Here is a 21131-nt window from a genome sequence, read left to right as displayed (position 1 = left end):
AGCTGGGCAGAGAAAAAAGAGGGCAGAAATGGAAGGAAGACAAGAAGGAGACTAATAGTTGCTAGTCCATTGAGTGGCCCCTGGAATTCCATCCTGACCTCGCCCAGAACCTGTGGCCTCCTGGGCCTGACAAGGAGGAGGTTCTCAGATCAGGAAGGCGGCTGCTGTGGGCTTCTGGAAGGGCTTGATCAAGGCTCCCAGGCACTGTGGAGCCCCTCATCCAGCTTCTCTTCCCTTAGAAAGAGGAAACGGTCCTGTCCCCGTATTATAGGCCAGGTACTCCCCAGCTTGCCTGCCCTGAGGCTACAGATTCTGCGTGCTGGCCACCAACCCTCCACAGGAGGTGCCCTCATCGGCAACAATACTCCACCTGCCTCTAGAAGCCCAGGTCCTTACTATGACACCGTATGCCCTCTCTAATGGTGTTCCATACCCCACCCCGCTCTGGGCCTGGCCCAATGCATGTTGGGTAAACAGACTGCCCACAGTGAGCCCACGCTGAGGGAGGGCTCTCTACACTTTGAAGGGGCAAATTGTATGGTATGTGAATTATATCTCAATAAATCTGGTGAAAAAAATACAGGTAAGCCCACCTATTGCCTGAGTGGTCTTTAACCTGGACCCTTACTTATTGTGGCCCTGGCCTGGCCTCAAGCCCCCAGCCTGCCTTGGCTGGGCCCTGCCCTGCTCTGGGCACTGGGAGCCCAGGACGCCTCACGCACGGCCTCGGCCCTGGAGTCCCAGTGGAGGTGGTAATACCCCTGGCTACAGTGGCCAGGGCTTCTAGGGGATGGATGGAGACAGGCTATGCCCAGTCACTGTCTGGAGGGGCCATTGCCATGGAATGGGGCTGAGGTGCAGAGCTGGGAGAGGGGAGGCAGGTGGCCGTGCGGGGGTGGGGAGAAGGTGACCCTGCAATAGGTGAGGAGCCATGTGGTGAGTGAGCCTGGTGTCTCTGCAGGGGGCTCCTCTCATGTGCCTGAGGGCCTGTTCCTAGAGGGGCTGGTGGGTGGGCCATGCAGGTCGGTGCGCTCCCTCGAACTCAGGGAACGGACGGATGTGTCTGAGGATAGAATGCCTTCCACACGGCTCTTGTGCCTGTGGTTTGCAGGCTGCAATAAGCTGTAACTGCACACCCGGCACAAGGCCCACTGAGTCACCCACTGGCCCTCTAATTTGGGGGCGCCTCCCAGCCCAGCCAGGCAGCACCTCCATCCCTGGGCCTCCCAACTTCTCGCTCTGCTGCCTCCAGGCCTCGGCTCTCTCTGGGGCACAGGAACCCCCAGAAGCCAGCTGAGGTGGGGCTGGGGACCGATGGCGCATCCTTGCTGGCTAGAACCAGCAGGCAGGTGGGTGGCCTCCTGCCCTCCTTGCCTCCCAGGGCTGGGAGGAGGCAGCAGGAGGCAGGGGGAGGGCAGGTATGGGGGGACAAGGAAGGAAGAGCAGGCATTTCCTGATCCCCCAGGGCTCCTGAGGAGGAGGGACGCACAGCTGCCTTGGCTCCGAGGGAGCACATCACAGTGGGCTGCATGGGGGTAAGACGAGGGCCCTCTCCCAGCATGCCCTGTACCTCGGGAACACCACTGGACAGGCCCCCAAAGCCCCGGCCTAGATATTTCCCCCACAGGGCTGCAGAGGCACTAGCACCACTCATCAGCCTGGGCCCCTCAGCCCCCTCTGTAGGAGACCCTTCTCCAGCCAGATAGTGCCAAGGACTCTCCCTCTCCACCTGAGAGGGTGCCTGGCCCCCAGAGGGCTGTAGACCAGCCCAGAGTGGCCGGCCAGGCTTCCAGGGAAAGCCCTCCTGGCCCAGCCCAGGGCCCTCCTGCTCGGGGTAGGAGTCCAGGGCAGGGACTGGGAGGCGGGTGAGGCAGGAGGAGAGGTTGGGCGGGGAGGGTGGGAGAGGACATGTGCATGGCAGGGGGAGGGTGAAGGGGGAGATGGAGGCCCGCAGAACCCCTTCCCGAGGCAAGGGGTCCAAGCTGCTGCCATCCCCTGGGCCTATAGCCTGTCCCTGCACAGCTGGCTTGCAGCTGTTTTTGCCCTGGCTTCAAAGCTGGAGGGAGAGGCCAAGGAGAGGGCAGGGCTTCCAGAGGGAGGCAGAGGGCCTGCTCGTCCCCTTCTGGTACCCAGCACCAGCCCACCCAGTTGCTGGTCCCAGGAGACTCTGGGGCTTGGGAGGAAGGGCACACTGGCCTTGGCTTTGGGGCTCTTCCTGGCCTCCCTCTGCATCCACTGGTCCCCCACTCTCAGTGGGTGGCTGCTTTTCTCTCCCCTCACCTCGGCCCGTCACTTCTCTCTGGCCATGCTTCCCAGCTCCAGGGTGGGAAGGTAAGAGGAACCAGGGCAGGATTCCCAGAGGACTCCCCGCCCAGCGGGGCCCAGGAGCTGCCTTTCGGCTGGTTGTGCCTTTTGACACAGGCTCTGGCAAAACAAGCCAAGAACAAGGCCAGGGTCTCTCCTGTGGCAGCCCCCTTATGCCTCAGCCTCCCAGGATGAATTCCCCGGAGGGATGGCTCACACACACCAAGGTCACTTCTTGAGCAAGCCACCTTGCCCAGAATTTATCCAAGATTTGAGAGAAGATACACGAGACCTTGGAGGCGCTGTATCCCTGTCCCCAAGCCAGTGCCCCCACGTTCTTGTCCCTCAGAACCGCTGGCTTAGCCCACCCACCATCCTTCCATGCTCTCAGGGGGCTGGTTCTTCTGTCCCAAGGGCCCAACTTGACTGACCCCCAAGAGTCACCCCTTAAGAGTCCCACAAAGCCCAGAAAGAATGATGGGAGGCTGGTGTGACCATGCCCAAGAGCTAGCCAAGCTGGGGCTGAGTGGGCTAAGCCTCCAGTCTCTGGAAGCTTCCCAGTGCTGGATGGCTGAGGCGTGGCTGGTGAAAGCTGGCACTCCCCCTGCCAGGAGCTTTTTTTGACCTTCCCTTGGGCACATAATCACACAGCGGCTCTCAGCCCAGGCTACCAGACCCGCCTCATCCCACTGGGCTGTAATTTCAGGGCCGAAGGTGGCTCCTTGGAGGCCTGGCCTTCATCTAGCTATCTTTAGAGGCCTGGGCTGGGGCGTGGCCAGATGGGGAAGGTGGACAGGGCTGCCTGTGGGGCCAGGGAGACAGGGGAGGCCACGAGGGACCCCAGGACCTCCTTGGTCTTCCCTTGGGGGAGGCCAAGCCCAAGGAGCAGGGCCAGGAGACTCAGGGTGGAGGGCAATGGAAGAGAGTGGGGCCTGGGGCAGGAGCACAAGCCGCGTCTGTCCTGAGCGCTGAGTCCATTCGGGGGCAATGCTTGGCCTCCCCTCCCCGACAGAGCCCTGTGCTATCTCTCATATTGCCCCTGTGCGGCGGACGCAGGCGTAGCACACTAGACGCTTTCAGCGCCTTCTTCACGTCTTAAGCTCTTTCCTGGGCCTGTTTCTCCTGGAGGAGGGGCTTGGATGCAGCTCTCTAAAGTGGGAGATGAGCTGGGAACAGGACTGCAGGAAGTGAAGCTGGGCAGAGGAGTGGAGGCCGGAGGCCAGCAGGGAGCCAGGAAAGGCAGGCAGGGTGAAGAGCAGGACTCAGTGCCAGTCTGGCTGGCAGAATGAAGGGGCCAGGCATGAGGGGTACAGAGGTTCCCCAAGGAATAACACGGCTCCCAGCCACTGTTCTCTACCCCTTGCACTAGTGGCCTTTCTGCCTCCCCCTTCCACCCGTCACTGCCCCCGCCGTTCCCGCTGTTCTTACCCTGAGTCCCAGCCCATCCCCTAGGCACTTCGCCTTCATCTGGAACCAAAGAAGTGCCCCCCTTCTCACTGCCTGATCCCAGTCACCACTATCAGCCTATTGTCTACGCAGACGCCCAGTGTTTGTACCAAGGAGGGGCACGAGGGAACAGCAGAGGCGTGGGTGGGAGTGGTGAGTGGGTAGAGGAAAGGGCCAGTAGAGGCCGCGGGTAGGCAGGTCTTGCCACCAGGTGACCGCTGCAGGCATAGCCCCCCTGGCTGTGTGTTGTCTGGAGTGGGGTCGGGGGCAAGTTTCCCTTTCTCCAGACCAGGCAGGGCCATTCCCGACAACCCAAGGGCCACTTCTTTCTGAGAAAGACATTGGCAGCCAACTCCTACACAAGGAGTCCTTTGTAGGCATCCCTAGCAGTGCCAGCCTGGACTCTGATTGCTGGGGGGCTGGCGGGACCCCTTTTGTCAGAGCTTGGGCTGTGCCCTCAGCCCTCCCACTGCCGGGCCCCAGCCACTGTGAGCCCCCAGTCCTCTCAGGCAGCTGCCCGTGGGGCTGGCTGCAGCCAGCAGTGTCATAGCCCAGCTGCTCCCTTGCCCACCCAGCTTCCCCCTTGCCCACCCAGCTTCCGGCCCTCTGTTCCCCAGGGTGTTGACCCCAGAGCCTCTGTAATCAACTTCCTGAACACTAATTAATTGCCTCTGAGTTGGCTTTCGAGGGAGTCCAACCTCACACAGCCACTTGGGGTTCTGCCCTGTCTGTGCTGCCTTGGGCCCAGGCTCCACTAGAAGGACCCAGAAAGATTGGCTCCCTGGCCTGGGCCCAGCAGCCCCAGGGTCAATCTGCTTCTTGCCTGAGTGGCTATGTGAAACTAACTGTATGAGCACTTGTGCTTGTCCCATCCCCAGCTGGGCACCTCGGGTGCCCAGATGAGCAGTGGGCTCTGGAACACGTCCCTTCCCCTCTGTGGGACCCTCTAGCCTCATCCGCTCAGTGGACAGTAGGGAGGGGCTGGTGGAAGCAGTGTCCATGCACGCCTGGGAAGTGACAGCAGCAGGAGGAGCAGGGGCCGTGAGAGCTGGGAAAGTGACCGGCCCTCCCACTCGGGCCAGCGCCTCCAGGGCTGCTGACCTCTGACCCAGCCCAAACAGGAAGTGCCCTATCTGTGGGCCAGGCCCCAGAAGGAGCAGGAATGCAGGATTGGTCCAAAACAAACACTTGGCCAACTTCCCAGGCCTCTCCCGCCCCTGCCCAGGGCTGGCCACTCTCTGTTGGGAACGAGGGCATTGTCTGGGGAGTGGGATGCAGGCAAGACTGGCAATTCCCAGGCCTAGACCCCAGGCAGAGGAGGGGCAAGGTCTCTGTAGTGGGTATCTGTGCACCCTGTCTCCTGCGCTGCACCCACAGTTGGCTGCACTGGGCTGACAAGGCCGGGTTGGGGACCTCCCCAACCACCCTAGGGCCCAGGTCCCATGTGGCTGCATCTTCCCCCTCCTCCAGGGCCTGCTGGGCTCCCTGATGGTGGTGGCCCCTTGTACCCTCCTCCTTGCCCCAGCACAGGGACTCAGTGATACCCCCATTCCCAGTGGTCCACCTCAAACAGGCAGGACCACTGCCCCAGTGGCCATTGGAGGCTCCTCAGACCCACACACATCCCTACTTGGCACAGTGGTCTGCCTGGTGTCAGGGCTCGGCCAGGCTGTCCCTTCCAGGGTCGGGGGTAGAGGGGCTCCCGGCCCTGATCTTCCTCCCCACCCGGCAGTCAGCACTTCCCACCGGCCCAGAGCTGCCCTTCGATGCTGGGTCCCCGGGGCTGGGCTTGTGGCCTCTTGAGGACCACGTGCTCACTCCAAACAGGTGACTGAGCGGCTGCTACTCCCACCCTCCCAGGCTGCATATTCCTGGGCTGCTTACTAGCCACCCCACACCTCTGCTTCCCCCCAGTGAGCTGGGAGAACAGTGCCCCGGCTCCTGGGGCTGTGGGTGACACTGTGGGGCAGGAGTGTGCCGGGATGGGGAACTCAGTCAGATTTGGGAAACCACAATGAGGGCCTGGGCACCTGGAATGCGGGGAGAGGGAGAGGCAGAGGTGGCCTTGGCCTGGGGCCAGCGTGGGTGTGAGAATCCCACCCGGGCCTCCTCATCAATCTGCTCCAATAGGCAAGCCTACTGCTGTTGCTGCTGCAATGCCTTTTATTACGTTCAAGTGCTAACCCCTGCCCAGACATTTGCTAAGCGCATGGGCTTCAGTCAGTCACCGGGAAGTGGGTCTTCTTCTAGATGGTTCTCCCGGCCAGCAATCACAGGGGGCAGTGCCAGGGTAGGGGCGAGGGGGGCGGGTGGGGCTAGGAGGCCTCGCCCTGCTGGGGCTGGAGGACCACGCTGTGGTAGGCCCGGATGCAGGAGAAGGCGGTGGGCGGGATGCGGCGCCGGTCGATGAGGTTGTTCTCCAGGTGCGTGGAGATGAGGTTGGAGTCCTGGGCCACACGTGTATCACAGATGGAGTTCAGGGGCACATGTCTGTGAAGGACAATGGCAGAGGTGAGCAGAGAGGAGAGGGAGGCATCGTGCCCGCGGAGAGGAAGAGACGGGCCCACAGAGAGGGTGGGGTAAGGCCGAGACACAGCCCCGAACCACACCGCCTCTGGCCCCCTCCCCATTCGGGCTCAGTGCCAGCCCCCCAGCCCTGGCCCTGTTGCTAGGGACTTGAGCCCTGCCTTCCTCTTGCCCACCCCTCTCCCTGGCAACCATGACGGATGGATGGAGAGGCCTTCGGGTAAGGAGCCCTTCCCAACCGGGGCACCAGGGCCCATCCCTCCCTATCACTCCCCCAAGCTGGTGGCAGTCGGAGCCCTACCTGATCTTATTGTGGCTCAGGTGCAGCACCTGCAGCCCCTTGAGGCCCAGAAGGCCTCGAGGGATGGCCTGCAGCTGGTTGTTGTCCAGCAGCAGCTCGGCCAGGGAGCTGTGTAGGCCCAGGAAGGACACAGCGTGGATACCGTTGTCACGAAGGCTGTTGTGCGACAGATGCAGGAACTCTAGGCCAGGCTTCATGTGTGCGAACACATAGCCGGGGATGCGCTCAATGCGGTTGTGGTGTAGCGCGAGGCGCCGCAGGCCCCGGGGCAGGAAGGAGGGCACGTGCACCAGCCGGTTGTGAGAGAGGTCCAGCGTCTCCAGCTTCCTGCAGGGCCCAGGACCCACATCTGGGAGGAGAGTGGGGATCTGCCCATTGACGGCAGCTGCCCCCCTGGAGCTCTCAGCAGCTGGGAAGGCCGGGGGCTGTCAGGAAGCCACCGTGGCCCCTTCTCTTTGTGACACCTTTCTCCCCTCCGTACTGTTTCCTACAGAGTACTCCGTAGCTAAAGCCCACATCGGGCTGCTGTAACCCCGTCTGTACAGTGAGACCCAGAAAAGAGAATCTGCATGGGCCCTTCTTCGCTCACAGCAAGGCTGGTGACACACCCCTCACTGTGGAGATGGTGGATACCTTTTCCCTATCCTTTCCCTCCTGGGACCCCTGAGACCTACACCTTCCAAAGGAAGCTCACATGTTGTCTCCTTTCCAGCCTGGCTCCGCCCCCTGCTGGGCCTTCCCCACACAGGCCCAGCCCTTCTCTGCCTCAAAGCCCTCTCTTGTCTTCCTCGCCCTTTTCTCTTCCTCCTGTTCCATCTGAAGAAAGGCAGACAGGGAGCAGGAGAAAAACCAGGCTCACAGAGGGTGGATCAGAGCAGGGAAACCCCCAGGGAACCACATAGCCCTCAGTGTCTAGCAGAGTGCAAGGAAGAGGGACTGAGCTGGGCTGCTGAACCCATTGAGCCCTGGGGAAGCTGGGGTGAAGCTCGGGCTGTTACCCTTCACGCCACCATGAGCCCAGGTCACTCCATGGTGGAGGAGGCGAACGGCTGGGCAGGGGAGGCCCTAGGCCCTGCAGGTCTGCAAGGGGACAGTGTGGAGCAGGGAAAGTGGGGCTTCTCTCAAAGGTATCCCCAGGCCCAGTGGGTGGGGCCAGCCCTCTAGGCTTGGGCCACCTGCTGTGCTGAGTCCGCCAGGCAGGCACACTCCAGCTGCCTCCAGAACCTGGTGGCCAGCAGCCCCCTCCCCTTCCACCAGCCAGAGCAGAGGCCGGACTGGAGCCGGCCTGGGCTTGACTGGCAGCCAGCCCCTTGCCCAGGCCCCATGGCGGCGGGCGGGATCGGAACAGCAGCTGGGGCTGCCCCTCCCTGCTGTCTGCTTTCCTTTGCCCCCTTGGCAAGAGCAGAAGAGGAAAAAGGAATAATTAAACCCAAAAGTCCCTGGTAACTTTTTCCTGGAACACGAAGAGGCAGGGCGGGAGGCTCCCTTCCCCAAGAATGGCGAGTGGGTCGGCCTGTCGACCCCTGCCTCCCCGCCCTAGGTAGTCAGCAGACCCTGTGGATTCTACCTCCTCCCCTTTCCCTTCCTCTCTCTGCTCCCACGGCCAGCTTCTCAGTCTGGCAGCAATTGGCTGCTGTGAGAGAGGCTAGCAGGGGGCCAGGGGCACAGATGAGGGGCCCATAAATGCTAGGTGTCTTCCTGTCCCCCCAACTCAGGGCCACCAGCCCCACCCAGCTGTCCAAACCAGACTGCAGGAAGCCATCCTTGCGGCACACCCACTCCTTCCATGCTCATGTCCTCCAGAGAACTCCCTAGCTAAAGCCCCACCACCCCCTCTGACCAGGCCAGAAGTCTCCCCAGGTGAGCTTCCAGAAGAAACTCCTGGGCGCCAGGAGTGCTGGCCAGGCATGCTGTGGGCAGGGTTCTGTAGCCTTGGGCATTCCGCTGGGCAGAAAGGACAGACGGAAAGCCTCAAAAGTTGGCAAAATCTCAGAGGAGCAGGTGGTCACTGAGGCCCAGGCCACCACGAGCCCTGGACAGCCAGGCAGGTGACTCAGGTGAACCACCTGAGATTGGGCCCAGGCCACCGGGCTGCCCCAGGGCCACCAGGCTACCCCCCAGCCCTCTCTGGGCTTCGGGCCTCCTCACTACCCTCTTCACCTGGCCCGCCTAACTCTCTGGGTTCCTCTGGGCCCATCCTCCCTTCCTGTGCTTCTGTGCACCCAGCTGCGGGCAGTGCCCTTTCTCCTGGCTCATACAGTGCCAGGGGCCCAAGGACGGGAGGTCGGCGCCACTCACGGGAGATCGATCCAGGCGCGCGATGCCAGCCGGTCCTCCTGGAGCCGGTTGTTGCTTAGCACGAGCACGCTGAGGCTCCGGCTGCCATTCAGCACGTCTTCCCTCACCTCCTCAATGTGATTGGTGTCCAGGTGCAGTTCCTAGGATGAGGGGCGGGTGTCAGAGGCCCAACCGCCCTCGATGGCTCTGTGGCACCTGACCAGGCCTGACCCGATCCCGGCCAGCCGGTCCCCAGGCCCTGCCCCGTTCCTGGGGCTCTCTCCTACTCTCGGGCCCATCACCATCTGTGCAATGGCTCCTAGAGGCACATGCTGGTCCTGCCTGACTCCTCACATCCCCCGAACACACAGCCCCCGAGAGCACGACCACACTGAGGTGGACTTTTTGGGGGACCCTGAGGTCCAGAGAGGGCATAGACCTTGTTCAGGGACACCCAGCCTGGGGCTTCTGGAAGGTTAGTTAGGTCAGGCTGAAGAGAGGTGCTTTGGCTCTGAGGCCTTGTGGGTTTTAGTTTAAAAAGTCCCCAAATGGGCTGCCCACAGTAGGAATTCCCAGCTCACCTGCAGGGAGGCTGGCAAGCCAGGTGGGATGGTCCGAAGCTGGTTCCGGTCCAGCCTCAGGTAGAGCAGGCTGCGGAGTGGCTGGAAGGCCAGAGGGGAGATGTCCCTGTCATGCAGCTGATTGCCCTCTACCTCCAGTGTCAGCAGCTGGCAGAGACCTACAGGGTGGGTGGGCAGGCAGGCACCGTGAGCCCACAGCTGGGCCTGGCTCACAGGGGCCTGAGAAGCACCCACGTGGCGCTAGGAAGCCCAGAGGCCTTGAAGGTGTCACTGTGAGCCCGCCTCAGAGATTGCCAGAGCCCCTGACCCACCCCTAGTGGCAGGGCCACTCACCCATGCTGGCATGCTGGGCCTCCCTCCTCTACCCCAGCCAGGTTGCCCTGTCCACCCTCCCCAGCATACCCTCCAGTGGGCAGGGCCCCCTGCCCAAGGTCCGGCCCACCCGCCTTTAGCCCCTGCTGCCATGGGGGTGGCATGCACCCCAGAAGCTGCCGCAATGCAGGCCCTGCAGGAGGTTGTCATTGAGTTTGAGCTCCTGCAGGGAGGTGGGCAAGGCCGGCACTGTAGACAGTGAGTTCCCGTCCAGGTTCAGTCTCTTCAACTTCGTCAGATTCTGAGGGGAGGGGAGACCGGGGGGCTGGGGTGCTGCCGGCCTGAGCATAGGCCTTCCTGGGCTTGACTTAGGGCCCATCCCCACCAAAGGGCACCCTGCTTCGGTTGCATCCTGGCTTTCTAGTTCCCCCTTGGCCCAGTAGCCTGAGTCTGCTCCCTTACAGGGCTCTCCGTGCACCCAGCTCTGGAGCAGCCCGCTGTCCCGGCTCCCGGCACAGTGTCTCCCCCCGGCATAACCCTTACAGCTCTGCCTCGGGCCCTCTCTGACCTCCTAGCAGGGGGCGGGGGCACACCTTGAAGGCATGGGGGTGCAGGCCCCGGGCATCCAGCTTGTTCTTGCTCAGGTCCAGCCACTCCAAGTTGGGTAGACCCAGGAACGTGTGGGCTGGGATCTTGGCGATCTCGTTCTCTGTGCACACACATGCAGCCATATTCCACTCCCCTCCTCCCTGCCCTCTGCCGCAGGGTACCTCCCACTTCTGAGGACACTGGCTCGTCTGACCGTCCTAGGTCGGGGCAAATGTCATCACCTCAGGGCCACCCAGGACCCGCAGGGAGAGAGCCAGGCATGTGGTCTTCCCACCCCTGCCCCGGGGTCAGTGCTGGAGAAGGGCTCCCCACCTGCCAGGTAGAGCGCGGTCAGGCCAGGGGCATTCAGAGTAGGGATGTGCTTCATCTTCACGTTCCTGCAGGCCACGGCGGCCTGGGCCAGGAGGCACGAGGCCGGTAGGGAGAGCAGGGCCTGCTCTGCCATCCCCAGGCCTGCAGGCCTTTTCTGCCCACGGCCTGTCACCTCCAAAGTGCTGCTGCCGTCACCAATATGGCCTCGGCTTCGGTCCTTCTGTGGGTGTTGACTGACCAGCGCAGGTTGGCAGGAGGCTCCTGGAGGCCGAGAGACACAGCACCAGCCTGGTCACATGGCAGCAGGGGCCCATTGAGGGGCAGGGGCTGGCCCAGGCCTCCCTGGGTCCCCTTCCTCTGCCTCTGCCAGCCACTCAGCCAATCTGGGCTGGACTGGCAGGCTGCTGGGCACCAAGGGCAAAGGCCAAGATGGCAGCTCTGAGGCTGGGGCAAGGGGGTGCCTCCAGAGGGTTCCTCTCCTGCCCCGAGCATGTTGACACTCAACACAGATGGAGAACAGGGTCTGATGGCATGGTTGGAGAAGACTGGATGAAGCCACAACCACTTTGGACACCCATGTACACCCTTCCCCTGCAGGCCCCATCTGGGAGTCTGCATGCCCCAGACAGTCCTCACCTTTGGGGGGCCTCCGGGGCAGCTTCAGACCCCTTCTCCTGGCATCCCGGCCTCCTGCCTTCCTGCCCTGGCCTTCCTCGGTGGACACTGCACCCTCTCGGGGTCTAAGGGTCCCGCTGGCCCATAAGGGCCTCAACTTCCGTGCCCTGGGCCTCCCCACTGCAGCCTCCAAGATGGTCGTGGCTTGGGGCTGGACCCGTTCCTGCTCCAAGGCCGCTGGGGACAACTCCTTCCTCTGGGGCAGCCCTGGCCTGGCAGGCTGCTTCCAGCTGGGGGCCTGGGGTTGGAGAGGAGCTCTATGGGCCCTCTCCCCCAGTGTGGGCCGGGCCTGTGGCCAGTCCAGCTGCCTGTCCTCAGGCCTGGCTGGGCCGTTGTTCCTGGGGATGAGCCGTACCTGACCTGCAGAAGGAGCCAGTGTGGGCTGGGCGGCTAGGACCCCTGCCGGACAAAGAAGCTGCCCTCCCTCTTCTTCCAGACCTCACTTCTGCCTTTCCCTTCTCTCCTCAGGAGCCCTCAGCCTTCTGTCACAGACCTCAATGCCACCAAGTGTCAGAGACTCCCTGGTCCCCTCCCCGAGCACCTGAGGAGATCAGAGCTGCTGAGGGCTGCTCTTGATGGCTGGGCCTCTCCAGGCCCACTGGGCCCTGGCTGACAGGCCCCTGGTACCTGGAAGAGTCAAGCAGCCTTAGGCAGAGGGGCGGGGCCTGCTCAGGGGCCCTGGGCCCACCATTTGCCAAGGACGGGACAGGGTGCCTGGGCCTTAATCTGCTCCTAGGAGGGGCAGGGCGGGGTGGCTTGGGATAGCCGAGTGGGTCACTGCCCCGGCATGGTTTACTTTCTAAGGTGGAAGCCCCAGTGCCTGCTGGGTGTGGAAGTGGGGCACGCAAACGTGGAGGCCACCTTGAGGGGCTCTCAGCCTCCTGGAAGGAGGGGCAGGGAGTGAGCAACAGCCCCCCTAGACCTCCCCTCCAGAACAGGGCAACTCTTCCTTACCCAGTGCTGACCATGGCTCTTCCTGTCGCCAGTGCAGCTTCTTCCTGGCTCCCCAGCAGGCTTTGGGGCAGGCACTCCAACCCTCTTCTCCCAGCCCCAACTGCAAAGCTCCTTCTAGGGAGGCCTCTCCCCTCCCCTAGGGCATGGGGACAGAGCCTAACAGAGTTTGCAATCCACACGCCCTCCAGGGAGGGCTCCCTGAGGGCATGGGCCCCTGCCAGCCCCCACTGGAGCACCTAAGGGCTCCAGGAGGGCAAGTGCCCCAGCCCCAGTACACTCTCCTCTTGCCAGCCTCTTCCTGCAGCTGCTGTCTACTCACCATCTGGGGAGCCAGGTGGGCTGAGCGGCACTGGCTGCGGTGTGGGCAAGCCTCTGAGGGTTGGCAGAGCTATGGCCTCTCTCAGACTCGGTGCCTCCTTGCCCAGGGCCCCTCCAGAACAGCACCCCACCCAGAAAGCCAGCATGGTGAGCACCTTGGTCCTCATAGCCACCGCTTGCAGGCAGGCTGCCTGGGCCAGAACAGGAGATGACTAGTTGGGGGAGCTGGGAGCAGCTGCCACAGTGAGACAGAACACACGACTCATGGACCAATGATGACAGCACATGACCATCCTGCTCCTGGAGCTCCTGGGCCCACTGGCCCACTCAGATCCTCCCACACCCACCCAGCCCGCCCCCAGGAAGCCCCGTCACAAACAAACGCCTCCCAGGCCTTGCCCCCAACTTTCCCCACCTCCCTTGCTCCCACCTGAGGAGAAAGGGACATTGATTTGGTTTTGGACCTGGGCACCCTTGCTTTTCCCCTGTAAGGACTACATTTATTCGACACTGGCCCAGGCCCAATGGCCCCCATGAATGGGCTTCTGTCTCCACTCACAGCAGGCCTGTGAGTCCCACCGCAGAGCAAGACACCCCCTAGGGCTGCCACGGCCTACCTCCATGGCTGGAGGAGGGACAGGAGGAGGACAGGGGCTGGGCCTGGCAGGCAGCAAACCCTGGGTGCCTCGTGGGTCACTGGGAGAGAGAGCAAGTGCCAGGGCCATCCTGGGCAATGGGCGGTCCCAGAAGGCCTCTGTGGAACCCATGGCAGAGTGAGGACAGCAAGCGGGGACCCTAGCCCGTAAGGCTCCAGTGCCCCCTGAGCTCAGGTCTGCCTGGGGATGGGGCCATGGTACACAGCTCTGCTCCTGGTTCTTCCATCAACTCTCTGCCTGCATTTGGCCAACTTCCTTCCCTCTAGGCCTCCACTTCCTTCTCTGTAAAATGGGGTGGGAGCGATTAGAATGTTCTGCCCTGAGCACCCCGCTCCCAGATTGCAGTGTGTGCTTGCCAGGGGCTACTGGTCGGGCAGCAGGGACCCCTGTCCTGAGTGGGCCTGGCAGCTGGCCTGGGGGAGGCCAGTTCATGATGGGTCCCTGCCCAGAATCCTGGATCCCAGAGGATCCCGAAGACATCCCATGCCTCCGGCTCCCTTTCAGTCAGAGGGCACCTGTGGGCAGAAAGGAGGCCAGGCCCGAGGGCCCAAGGTCAGGGGCTGCTGGGTGGGGGCAGAAGAGCAGGTGGTGGAGCCAGAGGCCAGGAAGAAGTCGGCTGCCTAACATAGGGCCCCCAGCCCGGGTCTAGGAGCAGAGGGAGGCAGGCAGGCGGGGGCGGGCACGGGGCCCCTGATCTCACCGCCGGCTCCCGGCAGGCCAGCATGAGGTGGCTTTTCCTACAACTCTGTCCAGCATTGAGTTAGGTTTGGAAGCAATCTTTAAAAATGAGTTAATTGTGGGCAAGGCTCGGGGGGAAGGGAGACAGGGAGACACAGGGGGAGGGGCAGTCTGGGAAGGATCTGGTTCCGGGGCCATAGAGGGAGTATGTGGGTGGCCTGGAGGGGTGGCAGGGTGGGTCATATGCTATGATGCTGTGGGGGTGGGGTTGTCGAGGCACCCACTGAGCCCGGGTGGTGGGCTTCATATGGCTGCTTAGTATTTGGCCACTTGGGCCTGGGAAGTGGTCTGGTCCTGGAGTGTCCTTCACACAGCATCCATTCCAGGTGCACTGAGCCTCACTGGACCCCAGTGGCTGCCCTGAGGAGCCCCCATTCCAGTGGGGGGCCACCGTCCAGTTGGGGCCACCCCGGATTCGCCATCACACCCCACCCCCACTGGAGCCCAGGTTTCTGGCCTGCATTTGGGAGAGTGCCACACACAGACCAGAGTCGGCCAGGCCCAGAGGATCCAGGGATGAGGCCACTGTCTGCCTGGGTGCCCCTTGGGTGCCAGCGAATGTCCCTGACCCGGCACGCTGAAGCTGGGGGAACACTTAGGCACAGGAGAGCTGAAGTGTGGCACTGAGGCGGGCCCAGAAATCTTGAAAACTGAGCACAACCCATCCCCCATTTTATAGAGAAGAAACAGAGGGGGTGGGGCAGCCTGAAGTCACCAAGCCAGAGGGCAGGCCTCCTGTGGCTGCGTACAGAGGTGGCCCAAGCCTGGGCCCTGAGACAGACTGTGAAGGGAGCCCTGGGCCCCCGCTCTGCCCCTCCCCCTGCCTGGGGATGCATTCTGGAATCCTGGCCCCCAACCCGTTTCCCCTCTTAGCAGCCACTCCCCAGGCGCTGACTAAACATCCTGCCATCTGGTTCCCATTAGCTGGACTGGGGGTGGGGGGAGCCTGCTCCCAGGTCTCCCGGGCACAGCCGGCCTCGAGGAGGGAGGATCCCCGCTCCTACCCACCTAGGCAGGGAGGGGCAAGGCCTGGGGCCCTAGTGGCTCCCCTGTTCCTGAGGAGGCCTGTCCTCACTGCCATGCCTTTGATGGGGGCCCAGAGCAAACCTGGGTGGGCACCAGGGGCAGTCTTTCTGTTGCCTCTCCTGTCCAGTATTGGGGCGCACGGCCATCGCGGGGACCTTGAGAGAACCCCTCGGAGCAGAGCCAGCCTGTAGGGCCTTGGCAGAGCCAGAGGTTCCCAGCGAGTCTCTGCCTTGCCCTCCCCCCAAGCCTTGCACACAGAACTGACTGTGGACTCGGGCTGGGGCAGGCAGGCCCCAGGCCAACATAGCCCTGAGCCCGGTGTCTGGAGCAGAGGGTGGGAGGGCTGTTGGGATTTTCCAGGAACCAGGGGTGCAGTCTGGGGGTTGCTGGAAAGAGCTTTGGGCTCCCAGCTGTGCCATGGACTGACTGGTCACATGATCTCAGGAGCACGCCTTCCCTGCTCAGTGCCTCAGTCTCCCCATCTGAGAAACTCCTAGAATCTGAGAGCTGGAAGGAACCTAAGATGCTGTCTTAGATGATCTCCAAGGTTGTGTCCAGCTTTGCAATCCCAGGATTTAAGGACAAGGAGGGACTCTACCCCTTCTCCTTCCCCTTTCCTTCCATGTAGCATCCCCCCCGCCCCCGCCACATGCATACATGTGTGCACACACCTCTTCTCCACCCATCAGGACTAGAATCTGCAGCCCTGGATAATGGCAAAGCAATGCTCCTTGGAACGGATGCATGCTGACACGCTCTCCTCCACGCAGGGGAGAGTGGAGAATGGCACCTTCCCTGGTGTGCTCCTGAGCCCTGCTGTGAGCCAGGCACCAGCCAAGGCTCTGCGGGACCATGGTAAACCAGAAGGCCAGCTTCCCTGCACTCACGGGGTGGCCATGGTGACTGGAGGGGCACTTTTGACAGGGGATTAGATGAAACTGTGAGAAAGTGATGTTTTAGGCAGAGATGTGAATGAGGAGGAGGATAGCTTCACAAAAAGAAGGTCCTGAGCAGGGCAGGGTTTGGCCCAATTTGAGAAACAGCCAGGAGATCAGTGTGGTAGATGGGCTGAGCAAGGAGCTGAGGCTGGGGAGGGGCAGCAGGGCCAGTTTAAGTAGGGAGGGCATCAAAGGTTGGCAGGCTGACTGCTGTTAAACTTGAAGGCAACAGGGAGCCACTGTGGGCTTCAGAGCAGGGGAGTCCCGTGAGCTGACTGATACTGTAAAAGGGCCCCTCGGGCCATTGGGTGGAGAATGGGCATGTGGCGGCCCACGGGCCGAAGGGGAAATAAGAGTGGCTGACTCAGGGAAGTGGGCAGAGTGTGGATTTGTTTCAAAGGCAGAGCCACTGTAGTGTGTGTGGGAGGGGGTATGGGGGGTGAGGGAAAAGAAGTCCAGAAGGACTCCAAGGAATTGGTTGGAGCATCTGGGAGGTCAGAGCTGCCGACCAGAGGATCGAGCCCCAGGCTCCTGCTACGCTGTCAGGTGTGAGGCTACTGATATCTCAATAATAAACCTGGACCTTCAGGCCACAGTCTGGGTGGCTATTCCTGCCCACCCTCTTTCTGCAGGTGATTATGCCATTGGACACCTACTATGTGCCAGGTCTTCTGCCAGGTCCAGGACAGAGCTGGGTATGTCTTTGGCCAGCACGCTTTGACCCTTGGAGTGACCCCCAGAGAAAGGATACAGGCCCATCCTTAAGCCTTCTACTTTTTGCCTAAGTGTCTGAGTTTCCTGTGGCCCCATAACTAAGTACCACAAAATGGGGGGGGGGGGGCGAGGGACTTAAAACAACAGGAATTTATTTTCTCATAGTTCTGGAGGCTGGGAATCCAAATTCAGGGTGTCAGCAGGGCTATGCTCTCCCCAAAGGCTCTTGTGTGTGTGTGTGTGTGTGTGTGTGCTCGCGCGGACGCACTTCCATGCGCACACGGATGCTAGATCTGCCCCTGTGGGTGTGGGCCAAGGCTTCTCAGGTTCTCACACACACCTTGTAGATAAATAAAGGTACAGGGCCCTTGTCCCCCTTAAAGCTTTGAGAAGAAAAAAAGCCTACCTTGTCATGTCCTCCTCCTGCTGCCAGCAGCCCTTCCCTAGAGAAACCCATCTTGTTTTAATGCCGTTGAGACCTCAGAGGGTCTGGTCTCAATTAAACGACTTTCTCTGTGGATGCCTTTGCAAGCACTACAAGCATCAGGCGGCCGGCCCACCCTGCGGGCTGCCTTGTTTGAGACCTGGTGTTCCCTGAGACAGAGAGGGAGCAGGAGGAGGAGGGAAGGGGAACACCCTCAAACAAGGCACTTCTGGCTGGGGATGGGGTGGGCGCAGCTAAAGCCCCCTGAGCAGCATGCTAGAGGACCCCAAGGCTGCAGCATGGAGAACGTGCCAGTGTAAAGTGGCGGGGGCGGGGGGGGGGGGGCAGACAGCTGTGCAGCTTTGGGCCAAGGTCCAGGTAGCTGATGGGGCCCTGGTCAGGATGGGGCCCTCCTGGGGACCAACTTCGAATCCTCCTGCCCCAGCTGAAATCCCAACGTGTTCCTGCCAGTAATGTAGGCCCCCCTGAGTCCCTTCCAGCTGGCTGGCCCTCAGAAGGGCATCGGGGGCCTAGGGCAGGGGAGAGTGAGGGCCTTGTGCTCGGTAAGGGGCAAGGGGCAAGGGAGGCTGAGCGGCGCCCATCCCCGCCGGCCCCCCAGGGGGCACATTCCCCTTCCAGCCCCGGCGCCCGGCGGCACCCGCGACTCCAGCTCCAGACACAAGTGAGTCAGCCCTGCCGGCCTGCCAAGCTGTCTAGACCCGAGCGTCTCCCCCCGCGGAGGGGGTGAGGCCACCGGCCGGCCGGCCGTTTCCTCTCCTGCCACCCGGCCGCTGATCCGTGCACACGTGCAGTTCTGCGACCCCATCCCTCCCCTCCCCCGCCCCGCTCGCGCCCCTACCCCGCTGCGCGCCCTTGTGCGTCCCAAGCTCAGCTCCAGCAAGCAACCCGAAGGCACTTCTCCACACCCTCGTGGGCAGAACACCACCCCCTGGCCACATAGCGCTATGGGCAGCCTTCTGTTCCCTCAGTGGGTTTGCACTTGGGGAGTGGGGAGGAAGAGGAACGGGAGATGAGAATGCGGAGGAGGGCAGTGGTGTCACTGGGGGGTGGGGGTGGGGTGCAGACTGCACAGGGTGACACCGTCAGAGGGGGTGACACCGAAATGTCTGTAAAAATTTTTGCGCAGTGTTTCAGCAGAAGTTTATTATCTTGTATAAAAATATCCTTGTAGTTTGTTATAACAACAAAAATATTTTTGGTAACACCAGCCCACATGTGTCAATATACCCAGGAGGCTAAAACTCCATGCTAATTTACTTTTTGAACCTTCTAATGTGCTCCAGTCAGAGCTGTCGTTATTATCCAATTACAATGATGCTTCAAATCACGTGGTTTCTTCTGCAGGAGCAAGACCTGTTGTTCTCTTTGTTGCTGGTGTTTTTACAGTGGCTGTATTTTTCAAATTTTCTGGTGTTTTATGTACAATATTGTGGTAATTAGCATGGTGGTGGAGTGACACCATAAGTTACCGCAACTGGGGTGACACCAACCCCAGTGATGTCACTGGAGGACAGGGACCTTGGCCCCTGACTCAGACCATCTTCCACCTACCCTCATTACCCTGTCTCATTTCTCCCCCACATTCAAAGAGTATGGAATATTCCACGGACTTCCAGAAAAACAAACGCATCTGTCTTGAAAGAAGTACAACGAGAGTGCCCCTTAGAAGCAAGGATGGCAAGACTGCGTCCCAACTACTTTGGACATGTTATCAGGGGGGATCAGTGCCTGGAGAAGGACATCATGCTTGGTGAAGTACAGGGTCAGCAGAAAAGAGGAAGACCCTCAGCAAGATGAATTGACACAGTGGCTGCAACAATGGGCTCAAGCATAACAACAATCATGACGATGGCACAGGACCAGGTGGTGTTTTGTTGTACATAGGGTCGCTATGAGTCGGAACCAACTCGATGGCACCTAACAACAATTTGGTGGCTGTGGAAGTGATCAGCTTCTCATGCCATAACTGAGTTCTGTCCCGGAAAGGTCACGGACATGCACAGACACTTGGTGCTCACCAAGTCCTGCAGTTCTGGGACCTTCTCCCTTAAGTGGTGAACCTGGGGCTGGGGTGTGGGGAATGGAGGGATCCTCTGTCCCCAAAGCCCCCCCAGTTCCCTGGTTCGGGGCCAGGAGTTGGTGGGCTCCTCGGAGCTTGGCCTTCTGGTGCTTTGTCTCCAACAGTGTTCCAGAGCCCTTGTGACCCTCACGGGGGTTGCTCACCTGGGCGTCTGCCTTTAACCCTCCTTGCAGGTAGCAGAGGCCAACCTGCCTTCCTGTCCTTGGGAGAGGTTCAAACCCTTGAATGCCAGCTTCTTGTGATTGGCAGCATCTATTTGGGCCCTGGCCAAGATCCCCCCTGCACCCTGGTGTCTGCTGATAAAGGCCCCTTGGACTGCAGGTTGAAATGCTCTGGGGCCTTCTCTCTTGCCTCCTGCCCTCAGCTCCTGCTGCTAGCCCACTGGTCCAGGTGTACCCAATCAGTGGCCACGCAGTTCTGCCACCTTGGCCCAGAGTGAGGTGGCTCACGTGGCAGGCTGTCTCACCGACCCGCCCACCCGCCCTGGCCACAGCACAATGGGGCCCATGCCTGTCAACTGGTCTCATTTTCCAGTCCCTTTTCCAAGCACTGACACATGGCGAGGCCCTGCTGGGACCCATGGCCAAGTTTCCCCCACGATCAAGAGGCTGGCTCTTGCTGCATGCGGCCCTTGGGTCTGCCCAGGGCCCCCTAGTCTCCCCCGACCCAGCCGCTCCCGAGTCGACTGGCTTTTCAGCCCCATGTTCAGCCTCTGACCCTCCCCGCCACAGGCCTCCCTCACAGAACCCTTAGAGACCACATCCAATGCTCCCTACTAGAGGAATCCCCTCCTCTCCACATCCCTCCCTAGGCTTGCACACTTCTCAAGATGGGGAGCTCCCTCCCTCTAGAGGCAGCCAGCTGGTGTTTAGACTGTGCTCTTGGGAAGAAGAGCTTCCCGGTGTTGAACTTGAGTATGCCTTTCTAGAAGCTTCTACTGCTCAGCCCCTTCTCCACCCCCCAACCCCAACCCCAGTCTCTCCCAGCAGTCTCTTTGTTCCCACCCCAGCCTCCAGACTGTACAGTGGAGGATGCTTGGGAGGCGCCATGATTCAGTACTCTGGGCAGGGAGGCAGGAGTGAGGGCTGGCCAGCAGGTCCTCCAGGCAGGGGGATGGTCCCTTGACCTCTGGAGACCGTCTTCTCCTCTCAAGGCCCTGCCAGTCCTCCTTGCCTCGCTCCAGGCCATAGACAGAGCTGCTGAGTCGGGGGCAGAGCTTGCCTGCTTCGTGTCCTGGCTCCACCAGGCTGGGTGGAGAAGGGGGTTTTCATCCAGAATACACAGGGGCTGGTTTCCTCCCCATCCTATGAAGCAGAGGATGTGGAGTGGGTGGGGGAGGCCACCACACTGCCGTGGTTTCTCCCGCCAAATTCCCTAGTCCTAGGAAAGATCCACAGAAAAACCCACAAGAATTTGAACGTCTGAGCTAAGGCTGTGATTGAAATGAAATTTTTGAAAAAGAAGGAAAGAAAAACAAAAAGAGGAAAAAAGAAAAGAACCCACCCCAAGCCCCTTACAGCCCTCAGCTGCTGGAAGAGGCTTTGCAGCTCGCTGTATGTATGTGTGTGTGCAGACATGTGACAGTGTGTGAGTGGGTGTGTACACAAGTAATGAGTGTGTGCATGCCTGTGTGTGAATGATGGGGGAGTACACACACTCTCCCATGTGCCCCAAAGGAAGGGGTTCCAGAGATTATGGGCCAAAACTCGGGGAGTAGAGCGCACAGCGGTGAGTGAGCACACATTCTGTGAGAAGGATGGAGAGAGATGCGGGTGGACAGAGGGCCAGAGGGGGGAAAGAGACCTGGGAGGAGGGGCACACGCAGAGGGACAGATGGAGATGGACACTGGCAAGGAGCCAGAGGGAATAGGTGGGAGGGAGAGACACAGGCGCTGAGGCCCAAGACCAGGCAATGGGGA

General features: G+C 61.1%; 1 protein-coding gene across 3 annotated transcripts; it reads right to left on the bottom strand.

Annotated features, from left to right (window-relative positions):
- Positions 1–5890: 5890 nt before the first annotated feature.
- On the bottom strand, positions 5891–13015 carry LOC104847083 (extracellular matrix protein 2-like). 3 transcript variants are annotated; one of them, XM_010601124.3, is made up of 9 exons: positions 12617–13011; positions 11305–11703; positions 10669–10929; positions 10341–10456; positions 9916–10048; positions 9436–9593; positions 8876–9015; positions 6578–6904; positions 5891–6240 (listed from the first exon to the last, which is right to left on the bottom strand). In XM_010601124.3, the coding sequence occupies exons 1-9, from the start codon at positions 12780–12782 to the stop codon at positions 6066–6068; spliced, it is 1875 nt and encodes a 624-aa protein (XP_010599426.2). In that variant the 5' UTR covers positions 12783–13011; the 3' UTR covers positions 5891–6065. The 3 variants fall into 3 exon arrangements, with proteins under 3 accessions (XP_010599426.2, XP_064133809.1, XP_064133810.1); XM_064277739.1 differs by having other exon boundaries at positions 6578–6733; positions 12617–13010; XM_064277740.1 differs by lacking the exons at positions 9916–10048; positions 10341–10456 and having other exon boundaries at positions 12617–13015.
- Between the last annotated feature and the right edge of the window lie 8116 nt (positions 13016–21131).

This window comes from Loxodonta africana, chromosome X (assembly GCF_030014295.1).
Source record: "Loxodonta africana isolate mLoxAfr1 chromosome X, mLoxAfr1.hap2, whole genome shotgun sequence".
In the NCBI taxonomy this organism is placed as follows: domain Eukaryota; kingdom Metazoa; phylum Chordata; class Mammalia; order Proboscidea; family Elephantidae; genus Loxodonta; species Loxodonta africana.
The sequence above is the reverse complement of the archived record's forward strand: the minus strand, read 5'-3'. Positions and strand labels throughout refer to the sequence as shown.

What these genes read in the sequence shown, in the direction of transcription:
- LOC104847083 (XM_010601124.3), bottom strand. Translation starts at nt 12,782, where the DNA reads ATGAGGACCAAGGTGCTCACCATGCTGGCTTTCTGGGTGGGGTGCTGT. An exon ending in GCATTGCGGCAGCTTCTGGG is followed by an intron (nt 9,594 to 9,915) that starts GTGCATGCCACC and finishes CCCACCCTGTAG; the next exon opens with GTCTCTGCCAGCTGCTGACA. An exon ending in GCTTGCCAGCCTCCCTGCAG is followed by an intron (nt 9,016 to 9,435) that starts GTGAGCTGGGAA and finishes CCCTCATCCTAG; the next exon opens with GAACTGCACCTGGACACCAA.